Source organism: Pieris rapae, chromosome 5 (genome assembly GCF_905147795.1).
Source record: "Pieris rapae chromosome 5, ilPieRapa1.1, whole genome shotgun sequence".
Lineage (NCBI taxonomy): Eukaryota > Metazoa > Arthropoda > Insecta > Lepidoptera > Pieridae > Pieris > Pieris rapae.
Genome location: NC_059513.1, coordinates 986670 through 1010969, shown reverse-complemented (window position 1 = coordinate 1010969; position 24300 = coordinate 986670). Strand labels below are relative to the sequence as shown.

Here is a 24300-nt window from a genome sequence, read left to right as displayed (position 1 = left end):
AAAAAAGGTTTCCTTTAAACACGAGAAAAGTATATAGTAAACAAAAAAAATAAGACTAATTGTTACTAAAACTACTATAAGAAATGGATTAATTTTTTTTGGGCGTATAGAACTTTGTGGGATTCTTGTTATATTAAAAAAACAATTATATTTTATTTTCCAAATTTACCATAAATATCTTAACTAATTAATCCACCGTTAAAGATAATTTAAGATTCTGAGTAGGTACCGCTGTTTGTATTTTATATTAAACACACCTAAAACTTACTTGTGTTTACATACTCATTTACCTAAAAGTGATTGAAACTGTCCCAGTAATAAAAATTCTTAAATTTATATCTCTAGCCTGTCGCCACACTTATCAGTAAATACTAAATCTTTACGTAGTTTTCACAAACAGATTCTGAGAATTTAGTATGGATTATAGTTCACAAAGCGTAATTCGCTTCGCTTATTCTGTGAAACGAGAAAATCAAAGAAGCGGCAGGACTTCCAGTCTTTTTATTTCTATCCTCTTTGTCTTCGTCTCCGATAATCCATTCTAATAAATACGTCTTTAATTTGGTCGTTTTGTTAAAAAATTACGTTTAGTCATTAGTTTTATACGTGTGTTAAACGAAACAAAATTTGTTAAATTGTGTTTGCGCCGTGTCACTAAATGATTTAATTAAAACGTCTTAAAGTATACACTGAATTGTTTTAACAAAATCACGTCATATCTTTTCTAGCAGTCATACTCACTCACAGCGCGTTTGCAAATTAATACAATGTCACCCTGGAGTAGTTAAGTCAGGCTTGACATATTTGGCGAAAGGCAACCTACCAAACTGTTAGAAAAAGTTGATAACCCTATGTGCGGGCAATGTAAAAATGGCGCTATAAATCCGGCCCGGGCCGACGAGCGGTCGCGGCCCGCCGTAAATTATGGCGCGAACGGATGGCACGGCGCGGGGAGCGGCGGCCGAGAAGACATCACAATGTCGAGAAAATACAGACTATAACTATACTAAACTCTATAGTTTATACAGGTTTTGTTGTCTTTGATTCAAACCAAACATGTAATCGAGTACTTGAGAACTTGCTGTTTGTTGTGGTTTGTTTTTTTCTCAGGATGGAATTAAATGATTACGTTACAAATAAATGGGGCACAAAACTATATTAGCGATAACAGTAAATTTTTTATACCGATATCAATAAAATTATTTCCCATGATTATTTAAAACGAAATGAAATGAACGAATGAAAAACTTGAATTTCCAACGGATCATTGCGGAAAACATCACTACTTGTTACTTTATTATTAAACCCGAGTACAAGAAACCATTCCCAAACAGATGGGACCGACAAAAGCCAACCGCATCGCATTGCGGGCGTTCGCCAGGCGGTAGAGTACCAGGATCGCAGCGATGTCGAGATATCGTGGTACGGGGTGGGGTGGAGGTAAAATGCGCGGGTAATTGGTTCGCGCCGCCCGAGGCGAGCCCGTATCGCGCTTTACCGACGTCGCCCCCGGTGTCGGGTGTGGACTAATGGAGGCGTGGAGTCGAGTTTATATTTTATTTTTTAAAGTGGTGTTTGTGATCCAGGATTAGGGAATGTTGAAGCGTTATTTGTAGCTTATGTTTTGCACGACTGCGATACACATTTTGTTGTTTTTTAACAGTACGAGCTTAGTCGTAGATAAATCTAAACGTACTATTACTTTTAAATAATAATAAAGTGATTCTTCTCTAGAATAATATTCATTTTGATTCCTAACTATCAGTAAATATATTGAGCAAAGATAATAGTTTTTACGGAATACACTCAACACTAGTCTGTAATTTCAAACAAAACAAGAACAAGTCGTCTCCACGCCAGTCGGCGGCGGCTGTTTGTCATGGCACCGCGAGTTATAGCTATGTCATGTCGGCCACCGGCGCGCCACTTTATACATCCGACGCTACCGCCCGCCACGAGTATACGTTGTATTATGTATAGCACGAGACCTTATACGTGGAACGAACGCGTCTGTTTTTATCAAGGAATTATTTTATAAGTAGAGATTATTTAAATTTGGAACGTAGTTTTAGTTATAAACTTTAGCTAAGATTAATCATTGTACTGTAATATAGTTGACGTTGACAATTTACAAGTCTGAGCTAGAGTTTAGACAGTGGACAAATCTTAACCTAGAACTATAAGAAATCTTATATATTATTATCTATATGTATTTGATTTTTTTAGTCTCTGTGAATACTTTGTCGAGCAAAATGATAATAAAATATTTAAATAATTCATACATTATTTAGTAAACATTTTGGCATTTATTTACGAGTTATATTTCGATAGTTTGTTAGCGGTAGTCCCGCTCATTAGTGGTGTATTTCGAGTGGCAGTGGGCCGCATGAAATACGATGTCGTCATGTCACGGATACGGTAGTGATGTGCTCGTTTAAGACTCATATCGATTGTATTGAATCTTTAAACTGGAAAGTTCCGTTTTCCGATTTTTAACCAAATAGGTAATTAAAATATTAAAATGTTATTTTTTTAATATATATAAATAAACTTTAAATATATATTCTTTATTTTGTTCTTATTTGCTACGTCTCATTTAATAAATTGTCTCTGCACAATTTAACACGTTTTACTCGTCTCTCATTCTGTCCTATGGTGAGCTTTTTTTATAGAACAGGGGGTAAACCGGCAGGAGGCTCACCTGATGTTAAGTGATACTGCCGCCCATGGACACTCTCGATGCTAGAGGGCAGGGCGGTTGGGTGAAAGATTAATCGCTCTTTGTATTTAGCTGTCAGTCTCCTTTGATTGTTTTTTGTTGCAATTGCACTTAGGATCTTTTTCTGTTGTCGCTAAAGCATAAGTATTTATGTTAGTATCACTTAGTTGGAGGCCATATGTTGGTTGTGTCTTGATTTATACATTCGATGTGGTGACTCAACCTTAATCCACCATCAATGAATTTTAAATGGTCGAATTTAAAATTAACCTAATTTAATAAAAGGAAATTTTACAAATTGTGCAATAACCCACTCTGTTTTCGTGTACCTACTATTTTATCTTTAACTTATTAGGCAGGAGATACATAGAAATCTTCTCCGTTTTGACGTTTAGTATAATATTAAGAAATACATGAACCAATCTGTCCACACGTCATTAATGAAACGTCGTTTCCAGTGAAGAAAACACGCTATAAATCAAGCGTACAAGAAAATTTCAAAGCTCTGCCACTCATTACGAGCATTCCCCGCTCGTCACGAAACGGCGGCATATAACGCTAGTGATGTGAATAATCTCTGAGATATTTCTTTGTGAGCGTTTTACATCGATATTTAGGCCTTTAAGTACCAAGTAGGTACGCTTGGATCTCTTTGAATTAGAATATAGAACAGTTGATTTATAACAGTTCAGTTTTAAATATATTTAAGTTTTAAAAGATAGTAATGATTTCAAAGCTAAGGAATACGTATCGCAGTTCAGCAAAAAATTAAGGTATCCCAGGGACCAATCTTTTTAAAATTTGGTTTTCTATTTATACATTTTTTAAATTATTATTAACAAAATATTATTTATTAAAACGTGATTTATAATTATAAGGTTAACTTATTTTACAAAATATTGTAAATCCTTCTTACTTATTATTATCAGATTAATTCTAAACCCTTTTTTATATAGTCTTGTCAAAATAACTTAACTAATTATGACCAAACCCAAATTCGACTACAAAAAACCCAAAGGTGTATTTAACGTGTTGTAATCTATTAAAATGTTTCTTGCATTTTCTCTCCTATTAAAAAGAATTCCAAGTTACATCACTGCACAGCGCTCAGTTACTCGTGCTTACAGACTTCCGTCGTTAAGACTGTGACCCCTCGCTCCTTAGACCTTCTCAGAAAGAATGGATACTTAACGAGCTACGAAAGGTTAATGATACCTGGGGTATGGGGTGGATTTATTAACTGTCAAAAATCAAAGGAACCCTTTTTTATTGTGAATATCAATCGGTTTATATGAATGGTTCTGATTGGGATTTCCATTCATTATTACATTGCTTGAGCAGTTTTGGCCTAGTGGCTTAATCCTTGAGGTTGTAGGTTCGATCTACGGCTGAGTACCAATGGACTTATATCTATGTGCGCATTTAATATCCGCTCGAACGGTGAAGGAAAGCATCGTGAGGAAATGTGGCCTTAAACCCAAAAGTAGACTTGCCTATTAGATTAACAAATGATCATAAAACAGATACCAAACTAAAACCTACCCATAATATGCCTGTGTGCATTCTTCTAATACGTACAGTTTTAAGACGCAACAAAAATCCTTTAGAGTAAATATACATTACCTGCGTAACAGGCTAAATCTATTTCCACAATATAAAAATGTCCGGCTGTACCATATAAGTGTTCTACTATAGACGCAGGCTTATACTTTTTATTACTAGTACTCTGACCACATGTGAAGGCCGTAACTCAACTGCCTAATGGAGAAAAAGCAGTTTTACTGCTGTTTTGTGTCGTTCAAGCCAAAATAATCATAGTGTTGATAGTAAACAAAGGGAGTTTATTATGTTGCAAACATTAAACTTTGAGCCATACATTTGGTTGCCCATGGAATCAATTTAATATACTAAATAGATGCGCCGACTCCGGTAAAGTATTTTTTTTAATAATAGGTGAACGGGCTGGAGATTCATCCGATAAGCTACCATCGCCGAGAGATACTCAATGGGGCTTGAAGGCGATGAAGGCCTAAAAACATGCCAACTACTTTAAACGAATAAAAGATATATTTTAAAACAAAAGCACCTTATATTCATCCCTCAATACCTGTCCATGACCATGACCACTTTCCCTTGGTGTTGTGTATAGATACAGAATATCTCTGCTTCTCCTATTGTATTATTGTATCGTATTTAGCACCGAAAGGGTCTATTGTGTCTGTGTTTTTAAAGGCAGTTTTTCCGGGCACTATGTGGAGCTTTGTGTAGCGCCTGGCAACGCAATCACGAGCCCTCTGGCATTGAGAGTGTCCATGGGCGGTATCACTTAACATGTGAGTCTCCTGCCCGTTTGCTATATCAAAGTTATAACGCTAGGTTGATTCTAGACCAATAATAGAAACGCCGTATGTTTACATCAAAGGAATATATTTCAAAAAGCTCAGCGGAGCGTATTGAATGTGGCCGGAGATGTCTTCGACTGCGGGGCCTTCTTGACTACGTTATAGTGATGTGGTTTATTACTATCGATATAAATTTAACACGATTTTGATCGTCGTTTGTTGTGGGAACATCGGAGTGGAACTCGTTGGCCCTTTCAATCTTTCCTATACACATAAAATAGGTTATTTCAAGCGGTGGCTAAATACATACAGGCCTGCCCTCCGATAGGCCGTATCTCACTTAACATCAGGTGGGATTAAGGCCAACTATTCGCCAGTTCTGTATAAAAATAAAATAAAAAATAGCACTTTAAATATATACGTATACTTAAATCACATTAATATCGAATTACAATTTTTCAGTCTCTAAGTGACTCAGACAAACTCATTTTTTTCATTATATGATTTCAAAATATAATTTTAATTCATATCATTATGTTAGCATTAACTTCAGTGTTGGACTAGTGGCTGTTACATCCCTGAGGCCGTAGGTCTCGGGCTAAGCACCTATGAACTTTTTGTTTATGTGCCGATTTACCCTCTCTCAAACCGGGTAGGAAAACATTGCAACCCGCCGTCTTAGTCCAAAAATATCGACAACGTGTATCAACCACTTTTACTGTTAGAAAATCAAATATACATGATATCTGATGCCAAGTATTGTAGCGTTACTTATGCGTGGAATATTCAGCAATTTAAGGGTAGAGTTAGAATTGATATAATCATCGATAATCTATAACATTTGACCCATCACTATCTCCCCTCGCATGCAATCAGTCGGGGCGAGCCGCGGCGACGCCGACGCCACTCAACGCGCCTCGTAAACGTTATCGGCTACATCGTAAAAACGCGACATAAAATGGCGAACGTGCCGACTACCGCTTTAACTTGCACTGGGACTCATTCTAAATTTGAATTTATACTCTCAGTGACATTTAAAAGTCTTCAGTATAAATCGATTGGAAGCGTTTGATAGTCAACCACTGTTTGACCTTTGTTCTTTATTTGAAATTGGTTTTATTTTGTAATTGGGAATATCAACGAATTGCCATTTTATAAAAACAATCTATTAATCAAATAAGCTCAGAAACAAAGCTACCATAATATCCCATCTGTCAAATATCATTGAGCATTAAATCTTTGACTGTCCGATTAGATAACTAGAAGCTGACGTTTAGTACGTATGTAAATAAAGAAAATATTGTAACCAACACAATAATAAAACTTGAAACCAAAATTAAAACCTAGCCAATGATTATGGCTAATAAGTAATATTATGTTGACCTAATTTTCCACAATACTAGTGAATAACTTAACACTAAGTTAATGTTCATTAACAGTCTTAGTACTCTATAATGCTATGACAGTATGTTCGTGTGTCGATACCGCACTTGTACTTATATTCACTACACTAGTATTATTAATTCAAAGGTTTAGTTCTGATCCCTGATATGAATTTTACGAAAAAAGTAAAAAAAATATGGCGCTATGTTATGATTTCATTCCGCGGAATTATGATTTACATAAAATAATATTACGTACTAAATTCGCCCGAAGCCGTGAGACTGGATTGCGGCTATCCCAGGGGTCGTTATCAGTGCCCATATGTTTCTTGGGTTTTATTTTTCACACTTCCGCACTGTATATGGGGTGATTAATAACAGATGGTGGCTTTACTTCGTGTTGGTATCTCTACGGATTGATAGCGATTGTATTTGTGTATGAAATGCAAATAAAAAATAATAAAAGAGCGTACCGATTCTTAAAAGACCGGCAACGCACTCGCCAGTTCTCTGGAGTTGAGTGTGCATGGACACTTAACCATCAAATTCAAAAGGGTACTAGGATTGACAAATTGTGAAGAGCGTTGTTGTTCTAATGACCCATTATAAATTAGAAAAAGATATATAAATATGTACATATTTCTTGTAAAAGATTTTTTATCGCGCCATTGTTAGGATTTTGAATTGGACATTATGCGTTCCTTATATGTCGTAATCAACTTTTAATTTTGATTAATGCGACCGCTCCGGTCCCAGAATTAGCTGTTTTTAGCATTGTTTTCGCTGGGGCTTAATGGATTAAGGGACACAGATTAGAGTATATTTCTATATGACCGATATAGTGAAAGAGCTGAGAAATCACTTGGTAATAATTGTCTATTGTTACAAGTTCAGAGATTAAGTAGACAATGCCGAAAATCTTTTCAAGATTAACATTTTCACAATAAAAGGGATAACGTCAAAAAACGGGAAAATCAAAGGGAAAGTCCTGAAAACTGTACCACGTGACTACACTTTATCGAGAGCTTGAAAAAATGTTGTGCTCCCGAGGACGAGGGTAGCTGCAAACTCCAATTTTCTGTGACGGAACCTCTCTGGAAATAATTGTAAAATCCACTCCGAATATTTTTATTAAATTTCTATCATTCAATTTAAAAAAAAAATAAGATAAGATAATAGGATAATATAAGATTATTATTTATAAATAAATATAAGATAAGATTTCATGTTTGTTTTATATGTGTTACCCACACATATAATTGGTTGGAAAATCAGCCTTCCTGGTTCACTATTTGTGTCTAGGGTTGTAAACCATTTAAGCCTATTGCCATATTAATAAAAAAACCATTTAACCCATTAATCAGGTCAAAATAAGGAAAAAATTAAACACAAAATATAAAACAAAAAAATAATAATCAAAACTAAATAGAAAATTAAATCTCATTAAGAGTATAATAAACAAAGTAACGTTAAGTTAAAACATTGTTGTAAAATATATTTATATTTTCATGAATATTTGTAAGTTAATTATTGTATGTAACCCTTACAAGGTTGTAAGGGCGAGATAGCCTAATCACCGGATTTCTAAGTATCTTGTCCCATACGGAGGAAGGATTCATAGAGAAATAACGACGGCAAATACGGGCTACATATCGGCCCATTCAGAATATCGAGCAATAAAAAGTCTTGTAATTTTTTTTTTAATTAATCAAAAATTAAATATTGTTTTTTGAATACTTAGAAAATATATACGTCTAACTAAGCTGCCATGCAGTTGAATTTTGTTGAAGACTATTTTGATATAAAAATGAAACGACTCGCTCAAACTCCGACCGATTTGGCTAATTATGATTGAAATATTTGTGGTAGTTCAGGGAACGTTTAAATAATAAGTAAATAAAAAAAAAATCACATGTATTTTCCAATAAAACTGTTCCGAGCTAGGAAATTGATGTGTATTAAGAATATATATTGTTGCCATACATATATTTCTTTCATAAATTTGTGTTTCCCTTTGGTATGTTTTTATTTTATTGTATTACTTAATTGACACAAATACATTATGTATATGAATGATATATATTTGTATAATCACTTGATCAAAACAATAGCATCTCAAAAAACAGTAATACAATGACCCTTAAGCTAAAAGTATAATAAAATAACCAAAATAAGTTCCGAAGATACTGGCAGCGTTTCCCCTTTGAATACCTAGATGTCGGCTAACCTTTTTGCTACTATAAATACTGTATATTTGTTTGCTTAAAATATATAATAAAATATAAGTACGTAAACAAACGTCAATTTTTACAAGCACGAACTTCATACTTGTGCGACGCCATTTTGTCTTAGGGTTTTATCGGGTTCCTGAAATAATGAATGTTTTAATTTTTTTATCAACAGAATTAATAAAATAACTAAACAATATCTATTTGTATATGATCTGTAGTTGCTAATATTTATTTATTTATTTATTCACTTACAAACTATATATATACATGGCCAAACTCATGCTAAAAATAGTCTAAAATATATAAGCAAACAATATGAATTATAAAATAACATAAAACACAGAAGATGGTACCCTCCAATACCCTCCAAGTATACCCTCAAATCAGAGTACACTACCGCCATACGCTCACCAAATAGGTCGCTCTCCGGTGAAGAGTCGAGAAACCCATTAAGCATCGAGAGTAGTCGAGGAATGGGAGCTTGTTGACGCTGGACAGTGCGAGCCGAACGCACAGGAAAGAGGTTATGTTTCCGGCAGCGGTAATAATTGCCCGGAACGTATACTTTGATGATTTCTCCCATCAAGTATATGCTTTCCGTTTCGTTTTTAATTATAAAAAAAAACCTGACCACAGTCAAATCCCTACGAAGCTCTAATGAATTGTACCCCATCAAGAACTTAGTAGGGTAGACGTAAGGTAAAAAATTATATATAATCCAAAGTGTAATAAATATTAAATTAATAAAATTTCTAGGTTACAAATCACTTGTAGTGTATTCTCGAATGCGGTAAGCACTAAAAGCCCTTCGTTGTTTCGTTATTAATGTGCTACGTGACGGCTCGTATCTTTATGGTTTAATATTTCAATTTGTCGGTTAACTGTTGCTGGTTTAAGAACTGTATTTCAGTTCTGTATATAAGAACAGAAACATACATATTTTTATGTCAAAGTAAGAAGTAGACATCGGAGAAATTGCCACAAATCAATCTGGTACTGTTTAGGAAAAAACTTTTGTATGGCACGGTTTACAATTACCAGAATAATCAAAAGATCTTCCGAATACAGTCTTTAAAAATCGAGTTGGTGTATTACTTAAAAAAATGTATTATTCAATAAATGATTATTTGCGTGAGACACTGTAGTTGATATAAATTTAATAATGTATGATATGATATGTACAATACAAATAATATAAGAACTGACCAATTCATATGAATAATAATGTAATAAGTAAAATTCCTTTAAAGACAAATTTGCGCGCCATTGTGTGTAGCAGAATATGCGAACTCACGATTGTACCACCTTACACATTCATGCCATAAATTATTATTATTATTATTTTTCGCATGAATAATTATAAACAAATTAATATTATTTTAAATAAAACTTGTGTTTTAGAATAACGCTTTAAATTATATACATACTTTAAAGTTTAAGTGCTGGTAGCGCATAGGTCGTTGCTATGGTAACTGTAGTTGCGGCATCTTGAAGTGTGATAGATCTTGGGGCCGGCCGCGCCATTTGGCCATCGTGTCTAAAGAATTTATGACCCTTATAACCAGTTTTACTAAAAATCAAATGTTAAAAATATACATATCAATATTATAAACAAACTATTTTTTTATTACTTACACGACCTACAAATAAAGTGAAATGTATTCTCTAATCATTCGTTCATCGTGACATAAAGTAAAGAATAACATAAATCATTCAATTCGCAAGTCGTCAATCAAACAGTTGCGTGCGTCGACTCGAGTCCGCTACAAATCTTCCATTTCACTCCGCCCCAGCATCCGATACGAGAGGAAACAGCACGGTCCAAAGCACGCGACTGCGTATCGCCACTCCCGAAATAGCCCCCCGCGCCGCTAGCCGACCATCGACGTGCTTTTAGTATGCTGCGCGCATGCGACACGCCCGCACCCCTGTGTTCCTAGTCATCACATTTCAATAAAATTAAAAGTGCTATGTAAGTAAAATGGTCGCGATCCTAGCCAACCCGAAATGGAGCGAAGACCTCACCATTCAGATGATAATAGAATACGAAAAACGTGAATATCTCTGGAACCCCGTCTCCGAGCACTACAAGAACAAAAAAGTACGCGAACAGGGCTACGTCGAGATCATCAACGCGCTAAATCTGGTGGACGTAACTGTTAAGGAGCTGAAGAATAAGATAAAGAATATACGGTCGTCGTACAGTGTCGAGTTGAAGAAAATTCGCGCGGCGCGGAAGGCTGGCGCGCATGCGTACCGGCCCAGCGTCACGTGGTTCGAACACGCCGACAGGTTCCTAAGGGCGATCGTCACTCCGAGCTCCGTAAGTGCTGCCACTCACGACACATGCGCGTTAATGCCAACATTGAAGCGAAATATTTCTGTTACAGGTTGATAATAGCTTATTGGAAATCGCGATGAGCGACGACAGCGACGCAGTCCAAGATCTGAGCGAGCGAAAATCCCCAGAAAAGAAAAGCCCGCGCAAACGTAGGAACTCTACTCGATCGTCTACCCCTTACGTTTTGAACACGCCATCACCGCGTCCCGGCACCCCGTTCGGTTTAAGTCAGTCCCCCTTCGGTATCTTACCCTCATCAACGACATCGTTTCTCAACCCCCCAGTCGGAATAGCCACACCACTCACCTCCCTCGCAACGATATACCCGTTAACAAAACAAAAGAAGAACAACGACGAACGAAGCGATTTAGAGCCGCAAGACCTCAGTCAACACTCTGAGAATGGGAACGAGAACGAGTTCGAAATGTTTGGAAAACTAATAGCCAGTCAGTTGAGAAAATTGCCTCTCAGCCTTGCGTTGGACACGCAATTAAAGATTCAGACACTCGTGAATGCGGCTCGCATTCAAGCGGTCTATCAACAGTACAGCTACGCGGGCCCGTCACAAGAGGCTTTATCTGTGCAGGCACTCTCTAACGGAATCCTGTCAAGTATGTCACAAAGCACATACTCGTCGCGTGCGATGGGCATTCGGAACGAATCTCCAGACTTGCAGAGGGACTTGAAAGATTACCACGTCGGGTCGGAGCCAGATGATTGAAGTTTCATTTTACAAAGTTTAAATATTTTGTATTTAAGCAAAGGTACATTCTGTTGTGGGAACTTTTTGTTTGTTACCTTTTACGATATTATGAATTTTAATTAAGAATACCCAGCTAACTACCTCTATGTTTAAAATGATATGTGTTAGAATTTAGTCGGTTAATAACGATGCCAAAGTACAAATATAAATCTGCCAGTAGATTACAGAGTATACAATTAAAATATTTAATATAATAAGAATTGATGTTAGATCTCGGTGTCCGGCTGTGTTGGTTATGTTTAAAGATTTTTAAAATGTCTTTAAACCCTGTTTTGAAACGAGCTTAATTTTTTATTATTTCAAGTTTATTCAAGAGTAAGACTAGGTATCTATCAAACTGTTCGGAATATATGAAATGTCAAATTGACAATATTCAAGGACATTTTTCAGACACTACATTTTTTTGACACCAAACGATCGGTACATTGTCATTGGTATAATAATAATTACGAATTTATTTTCAGTGATACAGTAGGTACGTAGATATGTGAAATGTGATTATTTAGAAAAATACCTCAGTATACCCTAGATTTAACTAAGTATTATTTGTTGTTGTATGTGCCAGAATTAGATTGTGATCTATTAAGAATAAATATTTTATGAATGTCTTTTAGTCTTTTACTCTTAAAGCAAGGCTTAGTTATTGTTATACGTTATTGAATAAAAATAATTTTAAAAGTTATGTTAGCGAAAATACCGTACGAATTTAATATATATGTATTTAATAGATTGATTTTTATTTTTATAAGAAATAAGTATCTATATTCATTCCAAACTGGCTATTAAAGAAACAAAAAGTTGTGCATATAATTTAAAGAGCGAAAAACCTCGTTTCCGAAGAGAACTGCATAATTTATTAGTCTGTGCAAATTGGCGTTCCCGCCAAAAGGCGTCCGACATTTTGCCGCCCAGAAATGGCGCGAAATCGCAAAACTGGCATGCACTGCCACTCGTTAGCATATTTTAAGCTCCGGAATTTATTGTTATGTAAAATATGCTAATAAATATACTGGAGTACACTATAAAACTTCGAGTTAAAAATTGAGCGAAGTTACACTAAGATTTTAATTACAGAGTTTATGACAAAAGAGCTTTATTCACGTACTGTGTGGCCCAATTTTATTAACGTTTATTTGTGACTTTTAGACTAAAAATCTCTTAACTGATTTGGCCACTTTCATAAGGAAAACGGTCTGCGTGGATGAGGCTGTATTTTTATTTTACACTAAGTTAGTTAGCTTATTATAGCGAATGCCTCTATCAGGAGGTGAGCACACATATTAGGTACTAAATACCTAAATTCGGTTGTGTTATATGTTACCTACTTAGTTGAATGTTTTAAATATTTTTTATTGATTTTTTCCTTTCGTAAATATCTGAATGTTTTTGTATACATATTCAATTTGGCTATAAATTTAGTGGAATTGTTTGTATATCTTATTTCTTTAAATGAGCAATTCTTGTATATATCTTATATACATATAATTGGAATCTCGGAATCGGCTCCAACGATTTTCATGAAATTTAGTATACGGGGTTTCGGGGGCGATAAATCGATCTAGCTAGGAATCATTTCTAGAAAATGTCATTTCATTCGTGTTTATCAACTTAAACATAGAATTGCTCGTTTAAAGATGTCAGTCAAATAAAAACTTAAATATGAATATACTTATCTTAATTCGATAATTATATTCATATTTCACAATTTTATTAGTATGTAGTACTTGAATATCATTTCCAAATAGAAGCAATTTATAAAAAATAAAAATAAAATACCGAGCAAAGCAGCGGTCATCCAGGTACTATAATTTATGTCAGTTGTAGAATTACGAAATAAATAAATAAGATATCGAAAAATAATCCGCTCAAATATCGCTCAACGTATGCTTGATGCATTATAAATCCTGGGTATTTCCGAACGACTAACGCCTCGTAGCTGAAGCGGTTACAAACAAAATATTCACCTCATGGACAATTTACCTCACCCTCCATCTCCCCCCGCCTCGCCTACCTCACCCTGTTTTTTCGCGCGTTTGCACTTTGGGGAGTGTGAACTGAATTATGAATTAAGTTATGAGCTTCAAGACATCTGTCTTTCCAACAGCCTTGACTATGAGGAACCGGGGAAACTTAAAATAGGCTGTTATCTATTCATGTTCATAGGAAACTTTTTTGTTGTTTCTTCTTTTTAATTGTTTTATACCTAATCATAATCTAACGTCTCTTTGGGGCCGCTGCGAACCAATTCGACTTAGGGTCCTTCAAGAAAAGAGCGTACCAATTCTTAAAAGGCCGGCAACGCACTCGCAAGCCCTCTGACATTGAGAGTATCCATGGACGGCGGTATCACTTAACATCAGGTGAGCCTCCTGCCCGTTTGCCCCCTGTACTATATAAACAAAAATAATGATATTTACTTTAAACAATGTCACCCTTCGCTAAATTTATTCAACAATATACAAATGTTACCAACAGATTTCTCGGCCTGTTAAGTTCGTGACTCCGATTATGTTTTTAAGCTTAGTTCACATTACTGCATTAATTCATATATATTTATTAATTGCATTTGACTGATAAAGCCTCCACAGAGCCTCCACCATCACGTAAATGTCGAGGCTTGACACTTTGGCCTAGTGACAATATTGAAAAAACCAAAAACATTTAAATTTGTAAGTGTAAAGTGCTGGAAACAAGAACAGTGTCTGCCCCTTAATAGAGACTAAAGTAGTGTCATTGTACACTTTATGTTAAATATCCTTATAAGGAAATTAGGTTAGACATACGTTATAAGTTTTAAGTTAGTCTAGATCGTAATTTACCATTATGAGTTGAGTAAAGACACTATTAAATATACTGTTTAACATGATAAATTGAATTATTTTGTTCAATGTCTGGTCCAGATTGAAAACAATCTGAGAACAGACCGTGACAGTCGATCGATCTCTTATCTGCATCCGAATAACCAAACTCTACGAAGATAATAGTATTTGGAGACGGATAGAATGCAATCTCTTCACTCTTTACACTCATATTTGATAATCAATATAATCCAAGTGAAGTAAATAAAACCGTACAAGTAATTTTAAAATATACATGTCTATGTTTTAAACATATCAAATAGCTTTTTAATTATTTTAAAAACTGGTGTAAGATAAAATCTTAAGGTAGGAAATTGGCACAGTTGAACTGTCATTTTCATACAAAGGTACCACATACACCGATCCGACCTACCATGGATAGCTTGTATAATATCAATAGAAAGCTATTACAAGCCGTCGATTGGTTATTGGCATACTTATCAATATGTATTTGGTTTAAGATGTCTATCCCAGATGGTCAAACTGAGATAGTTTTATTGGGTTTGGGCGATAATAAGTAATTTTAGTATCATCTTATTTTTAATCCGTTTTGGTGTTACCGGGGCTTAATAAATAATAAAGGGCTAAATAATAAAAAAAAACATGTGTTAAAATAATGCTTGTCGCAATGAATCCTTACAGAATATTTTCCAATTCGAAATTTGAATTTATGCGTCGTTACCTTGCAATCTACAATAAATGAAACAAATGAAACTCGGCTTTTCAGTTTTATTGTTTGGTAGTCTTTTAAAAGGCCTGTCAATAGAGCACAGACTCCTCAATCAGACCTCTGCCATTACAAAGCGTAGCGACCGGATAGAAACCGGTCCGGGTGTATTAAATATGTAGGAGGCGAGCGCTGGCACCCGGTAGGGTTGCCACTGAACCGGAAAATATGTATTCGAATTATAAAGACACTTTGTAAAGAGTACATCGTGGACTACAATACTTTGATGCGCTTTACTTCATATACTTACTCAAAAATATATCATTATTCTATTACTTATTATCTTCTTAGAAATACCGCTATTTCGACTTAGGAAGTAGAAACTATTAAGACAAGAGCTAACCAATTATAAGTCAGCCAACCCTTTCACGAGCTTTCTGGCGATGAGAATCTCCACTGGCAACGGTATCACTTATCTGATGAGCCTTCTGCCCGTTTGCCACATACTTACCACTGTTTCCTTTAGACATACAAATACTATGTTTAATTCTCTAAATATTAAACCAAGTTGGAATTAAAAATGAAACGTCAAATCACGTGACGTCAGCGTCACCAGATTAATCACAATGAAGCGATACGCTACATTGTTGATCTGTGCAACCTTCTTCAGTCGTTACATCGAAAAGTATCATTTAAAGTATGTATCTGCTCCGAATTGAATATCATTGATAGGCAACCCTAAGCCCATAGTGTGTCATTAGAGGCGGCGTTACGGCAGCCCAGACATTTTTTATGCAGCCCACAAGCCGACACTGGTGGCGCAGACGCCATTCGGGGACGGGTTATAACTAATAGCACTGTGGGAATAGGCGGAATATTTACTTTTTGAATTCTATATTCGAATTTCGATCAAAGTTACTTTTTCTACTGTAACATAGAAGTATTTTTTATCTTGTTACATATCGTATATAATGATTAATATATACAATATGTAACACCTTAATGATTTCATATAACGGACTTTATTTACCTTATAAGCGATTTCTTCCAGTCAATTAATTTGTATGAGAGCTTACTGTGAAATTGAGAATAACTACCAGGTTATTATTACTCGTATGAATTATTTTTGGTCTTTCAAAGACTCAATATTTTGTCTCCTGTATTTATTAGATACGAAACGAAACACCGGAGTGATAAAGACAAAATATGTAATAGCTATTTATAAATAGTATTTACATTTTACAACTAATACATACATATATCACGTACAAGACATTAAAATGTCATTAGAGACATCTTAAATAATGACATTTCCACAGCATGTAACACTAAATATTATGTAAAAATATTCGCAGTGTATGCTCAAAGTTGATTTTATAATAATGGTTACATTCGCAACAGCTAACTTTAAATATTAAAATTTAGTTAAATCCTCATCAGTTCCACATACAAAAAATATTTAAATCATGAAAATTTAAATAAGATTTGAAAAATCCATAAATTTAATTTATGAGTGAGTATTAAAAAAATGAGATCAAGACATTTGGTATCCGGCAATCATAAAAGATAAGATACCAATGATTCGAAAATGTTTTTGTTTTTATTTTTTATTTTATGTATGTATTTTACGTGAGTTATATCAATGTTTATTCATAAGTTACAACTAAAAACAATTGCACAGAAATCCTATTCAATAATTAATAATATTAATAGAAGTATCAAGAGGCCACGAGCGTCGCACACAGCGTCCCATTAAAACCGGGTCGGTGACAAGGTGACACCCGGGCCGGGCGCGGCGATAACGGCCCGTATCATGTCGCGATGCGCTATAGCTGTTTGTGTTTATGGCGGCCTGGTACATTTGGTGAATCGTTCGATATTTTGATGAATACTTTTTTTATTCGTCGCTGGGTGGTTTATGTTGAACTCATCTATATTTTATATTAGGGGGGGGTGTTAATACGAGGGGTTCCTGCCTCGTATGATATGTCTTCATAAAAAGACTTGTGATAAAGATTTAATATTATTATTAACTTGTGATAAGGATAAAGAAAAATATTTGCAAAAACAATATCTTGAATATATGTTATATACGACACTTATACTGTATATTAATTATTGAATTCTCTTTATAAGGAATTTATTTACTATATACGAATGATATTCATTTATTTATACTAATTATATCATTTCGTTGCATACAGAAATACAGTTGCATAATTAAATAAAAAGAGCTGGCGGCCTTATCGCTCTCAAGGGATCATTTCCAGACAAACCAATGTGAGAAGAAGAAATAAATTACTTAAGGCAGCGCAAGAAGTGCAAAAATACACATAAGACATTTAGACGGAACGAATGGGACAAACAAAGTAATTAAAACATGTTAACAGTGAACAGCATTAAAAAGAAAAGTACACATAAATCACGATTTCGATCACTTTTACATCAGTTACTACAAAAGTTTTTTTCTTTTAAAGAATTAATTTTTATAGAAAAATGCCCATTTTTATACCAGCGGTCTTTTAGATAACACGCACTTATATGACTAGATTAACAATAACTATTTTCATACAAATCAAATATATATATAGTCTTAGATTATATTATATAACAAATATGATTTCTTTATTCATGTCTAAAAATACTTTGGAATTGATTCGACTAGCGTATTGACGGTAAAAAATAATAAATCCGAGTATTAAATTGTTTCAATCGCTGTATAGTGCGGTAAGCTGAGCACGCGACGAAACGCGCCGAGCCGACAGATCCCATGTCAGGCACGCCCGCTGCGCTGCGACGGTAGGGCTGTCACCACTGACGGATAATATTTCTTTAAAGAATATTTTTTTTATTCCAGTGAGAATTATCATTATGATTATCGTATTTCTAAAGGTTAATTAGGCACGGCGTACTGACGGACATGCCATTTGAGACTAAACAAGGCAGTCACGTCCGAATGATTATAAAAAACTATAGAAGCAAAAAGAAGGTTTTGGTAACATTCTTATTATAGTGTCATCTCCTTGCGAAGTTTGGCGATCATCATGTCTAGTTTTTTTTTAAATAAACAATAACTTGGTGCTTTGAGCAAACCACTGTCTAAGGTTTTTCAACCAAGATGTGCGTCTGCGGCCAGGTGTTCTGCCACTGCCTTGTATGACTAGTTAAGCTCGTATTATGTAAAACGTGACTGAAATACTCAAGTGTCCTTTTTTAACCATCATAAGTACTTCTTTGTTCGTCTGCATTCTATTTAAATATTAATTAATTACGATTAATTCGTATCATTCTCGACGTACTTAGTAAATTTAGAATGTACTGAAGAATAGCAAAGTTCACTTACGGTTAATTATTTTCTAGTAACTTTAAATTTATGGCCTAATAAAACGCTTTCTATGAAATATATTTCGTATTTAACCATTTACTGTTTTAGGTATTTTGCGGTGTTGCCAACCCTAAGCATATTTTTAGCAGAATTTTGATCAAAGTTTCAACGCGCTTCGCTCGACATTTTCTACAAGGGCTTGCCCGTGTTGAGTTGTCCAACTGTAAATTACTTGGTTGGGCATTTTCGACACACTTGTACCACTTTTAACCGGCTCTAAAAGTGAGTTTTCTTTATGATTTATCCGCTACCGTGCGGTTTTACTCATAATATTAAATTCAATAAATGTATCCAGTAATACTTTATATATTTCCTAACTCTATATATTTAAGCCCCTATCACAGATACTTAAATATGGATGCCACATCCTAACCTGAAAAGTTATTTGCTGGTAACACAAAACCTCCAGTTGAAAAGCATTGAACAAACTGAACATAGCTTAGGGTGGACAATTGGACATATTCAAGCCACGTGCACATTCAAATAAGGGTCGCTCTGACCCACAATGATGGAAGGGTTAAAAAGAAAGTGATAACCATATCTGGTTACATATCTCTTTGTTCATAACGCCCTGGTATTGATGTACGTGTATTAGTGGTTTAAACACCAAATTATAGTGATAAAAAAGATAGCAATGGCGTTTCAGACAGACATATTAATTAATATTACATATAATAAATTATATTTAGCCAACTTTTGGCACATTTCTTATTTGACACTGACAAGAGATACTTACTTGGGTTTGATTCAGAAACGAATCTTGCGAATTTCGCGAATCGCTAAAGAAATTGTTTTGAAGAACCTAGATACTAGAATAGAGTAGATAGCAGCGATTAATTTGTCACTTGCTTATTGCTGGAATGATAAGGACCCAACATGCAATAAGTATTTCTCAAAAGCGATCTTACTAAAGTGCTTATTACACTATGCGATATTCAGACTGTCTTAGTAAGACTGTCTTAAAATCTAATTAGCAAGCTCGCTATTACACTGGACTGAATACCGCATGCTAACTCATTTTTACTCATTTGCAAAGCGTACGTAGTCGGTGACGGATGTCGCCATGTGACTTAAGAAACTACCTTAGAGTAGGAGTTGCCGAGTTTGAATGACTATTAAAATGTTATATTAGTAATTTATATTATTATATGTAATTTAATAGATACTCCATACATTCAATATGGCAATAAAAATGGCATGTCTCGGTACAAATCAAGAACAGAACAAGACATGTTGTCATTAGAGAATCGCAGAAAATTTATTTAAATTTATTGACACATCGTTTGCAGCTAAGATATTCTATAATAAGATTGATTGTCCGAACCTTCTTTCTAAATTTAAGATTCATGTTTGTTTTTACCAATGTATCAGTGTGTCGAGCGTTGGCTAACTTCATCTATAAAAAATAAAAAACATTCCAAAGTACTTTTTTTTCTTGCGAACACGCCATGGTGCACGCGGCCACAGAAAACAAACATGTACGAACGTCTTTGCTCTGCGACTGCCGCGCGCTGACTGAATGGTTTAGCATGCTAAGTCTTATTACACTACACGATATTCAGCAAGTAAGCCAGTAAGCACCGCCGAACCCATTCGGTCGGTCTAATTAGACAGGCTAACTGGCTAACTCTTATTACATTAGGCTAAATCTTAGTAAGACTGTCTGAATATCGCGTGGTGTAATAAGCTCTTTAGTCTTGTTAGAAGTTACCATAAATTGAAATTTACTCAAATTTGTTCAAACTAGGATGAACTAAATAGCTTAGAACGCCGCGGGCTAATTTGTTACTAGTTCGTCCAACCAAATGTTAAGTAAAACATTAATCCAAAGTAATAAAATTATTAATAATAATAAATAGGGTGGCTAATAGTTTACGTGACACCCAAAGGCAGTCATCGATCATATAGACACCTATTTTTAGTGGGTGCGTTGCCGGCTTTGAGGAAGGAGTACACTCTGGAGTATTTCTCCAAGTGTACTCCTTCATCGTTGGCGGCCGTATCTATCAGGGAAGACACACAGTCCACACACAGTTCGCTAGTTTGCAAAAGAAATTGCTTGTGAACGGACTGTGGAAGCAGGAAGACCGACGCCATCAAGGTGATGAATTTTGCATTGGTACGGCTCGTACTGTGTCGAAACGAGTTACGAGGCACCTATCAATTCTTCACAACACTCACCATAGTACACTTTATAGAAAACGCAGTATAGAGAGAGAATCAAGCCGACTTTTATGTTGTTAAGCTTAAGCTCTGGTGTATGACAATAGCAGCTGACAGAGCCATTAGTCCAACATTATGAATTACTTCTATAAACATCACCTACTATAGAATCCCGGATTTGATGTTGCTACTTTATTTGGAATGATAACAATAATTAAGAAAATATCGGATGCGCAGCCGTGGTGCTCCGATATATCTCAGTATCTAAAAATATATCCTTAAGTGACATGAATTTGACAAATGTCAGCTGTCACTGCTGATTATAAAATCTACTTCAAATATATTGAGACATCTGACAGAAGATAGAAAATACTGTTTCAAGAATTAATTCATACTTATTATTTATAGGTATGTGTTCTTAGGAAGCGCTTGAAATAAATAAGAGAAGACCTGCTCATCTCCTAAGCCTGTAGTGTGTACTGCACCGGAGGTTTTTAAACGTACCATGCCGTTGAGGTCTCGGTAGAATGCGAGACGAGGTGTTTTAGGAACAACTCGAGGTTATAGCTTACCCAATCTGTGAATAGCAGAGATTCTGGTGTGGCTCGGGTCCTATATGCCCATGCAATCCTTTGGGGGCGGGATGCCCAAATTCATTTTCACCTCGGATATAAAGTAAAATAAAAAAGTTATATGTTCCTATCAACTCATACGCTAAATTTGAATAATTCAAATACCTAAGTGAAAGTTTTTTCCGAATGTTACACCAATTGGTCGTGACGGCGAACATTCTCAAAGAAGATTATCGTCTTATGTAAAATGTCTCGGCTTGAAAAACACTCAGAAGTTTCAAAGTGCCGTCAAAACATAAAGGAAAAACTTGATCGGCCACGCTGTTGTGGGATTTCAGACTTGTAGGTATTACGGACCCTAAGTTGAGGCTTTTAAACTTGCGACTAACTGAACGACGATTATTAATTGTAACAAAAACAACGTCGAAAGTCGCTGACACAACATAAATATCTTTGTAAAGAGTTTTTTATATCTTTATATATATAATTCTACTGTACTAGTATTTTATACAAAAATTAAACAGTCCTTGGGTTCAGCGTGCATCTCTGAGGTCGTATGTTCGATCCCCGACTGTGAGTTAATGGATTTTCTTTCTATGTTATTTTTAAATAGGCTCAAACAAAGGAAAACATCGTGAGCAAATGTTTTCTTAGACTCAAAAAGTCACCGGCGTGTGCCACTAATATTGACAATCATGAACCAGATACAGAAAACTGAGGCCTAAACCTAAAATTACTAATAAAATTTCTTTTCACGTTTTTATAACTCATAAAATTAGAATAAGCTTACGCTTACGTATAATCTTGTCTCGGCTCCTGCGATGATTAAATCGCAGTACAGTCGCACGTTTGTTCCCTCAACGCCCTAATCGCTTGACGCTTGCTTGAGCGTCCCCTCTAATTCTTTCCGACCACTTATCCGGACCCCAATACGACCATTGTTTGATCCGAGTTGACATAAAATATTGTGTTCCGATCAATATTCAGACATTTAACACTTCAGTACGTTAGGTACTATATTTGTACGAAGTAAAGACATTTCAAATAACTCCTAACGGTGTGTTTGCGCTGACCCAGTACTTCCTTCCACTGAGAGCTGGATTTTTATTTACATTCTTCAGAAATACCTTAGGAAAGCACATAACGGGTACACGTCTTGAAATGTACCAGGGGAGCATAAGTTTAGCGCTAGTCCCCACTACGCCAAGATGCGAGGTAATTTATAACGTCAATTTAGGGCTGTCAAAATTCAAGACAAGTTCCTTATGCTACCACATCCGAACACAGGGTGTGTTAACGCGCTCACTCCGGTTATAGGTTCGATTCTTGGGCATTGGCTTGGAAAGACTGAGAACATTACGGTGCTATATCTAAATAAGTTATCCAATATCGTTGATTTTAATTTGAGATAATTTTTTACTTTTCCAAATATTTTAACACATTATAATGAATTGTTGTCAAATGAAGAAACACATTTTCATTTTTATATATATTTATTTATCTAAAGTTGTTGAAAATCTAATGAATATTATAAAAAAATGCCAGCCCTATTAGTATCTGTAGCACGGTACTCGGTGGATTGTTAGGTAGAGCGCCGCGCCGACAGAATCACCTGCTCTTGGTATTTTACGAGCAGCCCGTTGACGGCCGACAGTGCTTCTAGTTTTCACTAGTGATGTCCTTTGAGATGAAAACGGAATATCGATAGTATTATTTTAATTTTAAATCTACATTTTAAATAATTATTATTCACCGTAGTATTTAATTCAAAGTATTAAATCTACGGAAGTTTCTTGGTTATGGTATTTAATCTGTCATCTGACAATCCCTATCCAAGCGGTTCGATCCCTTGGCTTTGCGAGGTAATGTAGGGTCGTTTTGCATTTACCATAGAGAGTGTTCAGAGGAGTTGTTAGGATTAAAACTTGCAGCTAAGTTTCATTGTCGAGGCGAAATAGAAAATTCCATCCGTATCATCTGGTCGTCCGTCGATCTATAACTGAGCCTTTATAATATAGTTTTTGCCGCTACCAATATGTGGAACCGTGAAATGTCTCCGAATCAATCAGACTTACGTTCCTTCAAGAAAAGAACGTACCAATTATTTATAACCTACTCATGAGCAGCGGTATTTCAAAGTAAAAAATGCAATTACATGTAAAGTCTCGTTAAATTGCTATTTAAAATATAGATTTTATCGATAAACTTTCGCATCACTACGTCACGAGGGCACTCCAGCGGGCCCGCGGCCGGGTGAGGCGAAAGGCGATGGAATTAAATCGCACGCACGACACTTCCGCCCCCTCCTTCCCCACCCAACGGTGTAACCGCTAGGGTTGGCACTTAACGAAGTCGCTATAATCTTGAAACTTGGGATTAGTGTAAAAATTGCTCTACCTAGGAACGATTTCTTAACTTACGTAGATTCAGATATTATAAAATTGGGCATGTATGAAGCTAGATATAAAATTTCATAGTATTTTAACCAAATTGAATTATGTTATACATATACTATTATTTAAAGGATTTTGTATGTTTGTAACGAATATATATAAAACCTACTGGATCGATTTGATAAAATTGTTTCGCTACCAAATTTGAAATCACCCGGACATATGAAAAAAAAATATGTTCAAAAAACCTTCCTCATAGTTTAAGAAAAAAAAATACTCCTGTTGGTACAGCTATCTCCTAGTTTTGGGATTCATTTGATATACATATTACATATACATAGATTATCACTAAATCTATGGTTATAATTATACAAATAAAATCAGTAGTAATGACACGATATATATTATATGTATTCTATAGTAACATTAATTTCCCTAAATCTTAGAACTTTATTAAAAAATATATTGTTATTTTGTTGACAGC

General features: G+C 35.2%; 2 protein-coding genes across 5 annotated transcripts in view; both read left to right on the top strand.

Annotated features, from left to right (window-relative positions):
- LOC110996789 (nucleolar protein 4) overlaps window positions 1–24300 on the top strand; it is a 105099-nt gene that overhangs the window by 6819 nt on the left and 73980 nt on the right. The window lies entirely within an intron of this gene.
- On the top strand, window positions 10404–12386 carry LOC110996790. The gene is made up of 2 exons (XM_022264627.2): window positions 10404–10997; window positions 11065–12386. Exons 1-2 carry the CDS (start codon window positions 10656–10658, stop codon window positions 11734–11736), a joined length of 1014 nt encoding a protein of 337 aa, XP_022120319.1. The 5' UTR covers window positions 10404–10655; the 3' UTR covers window positions 11737–12386.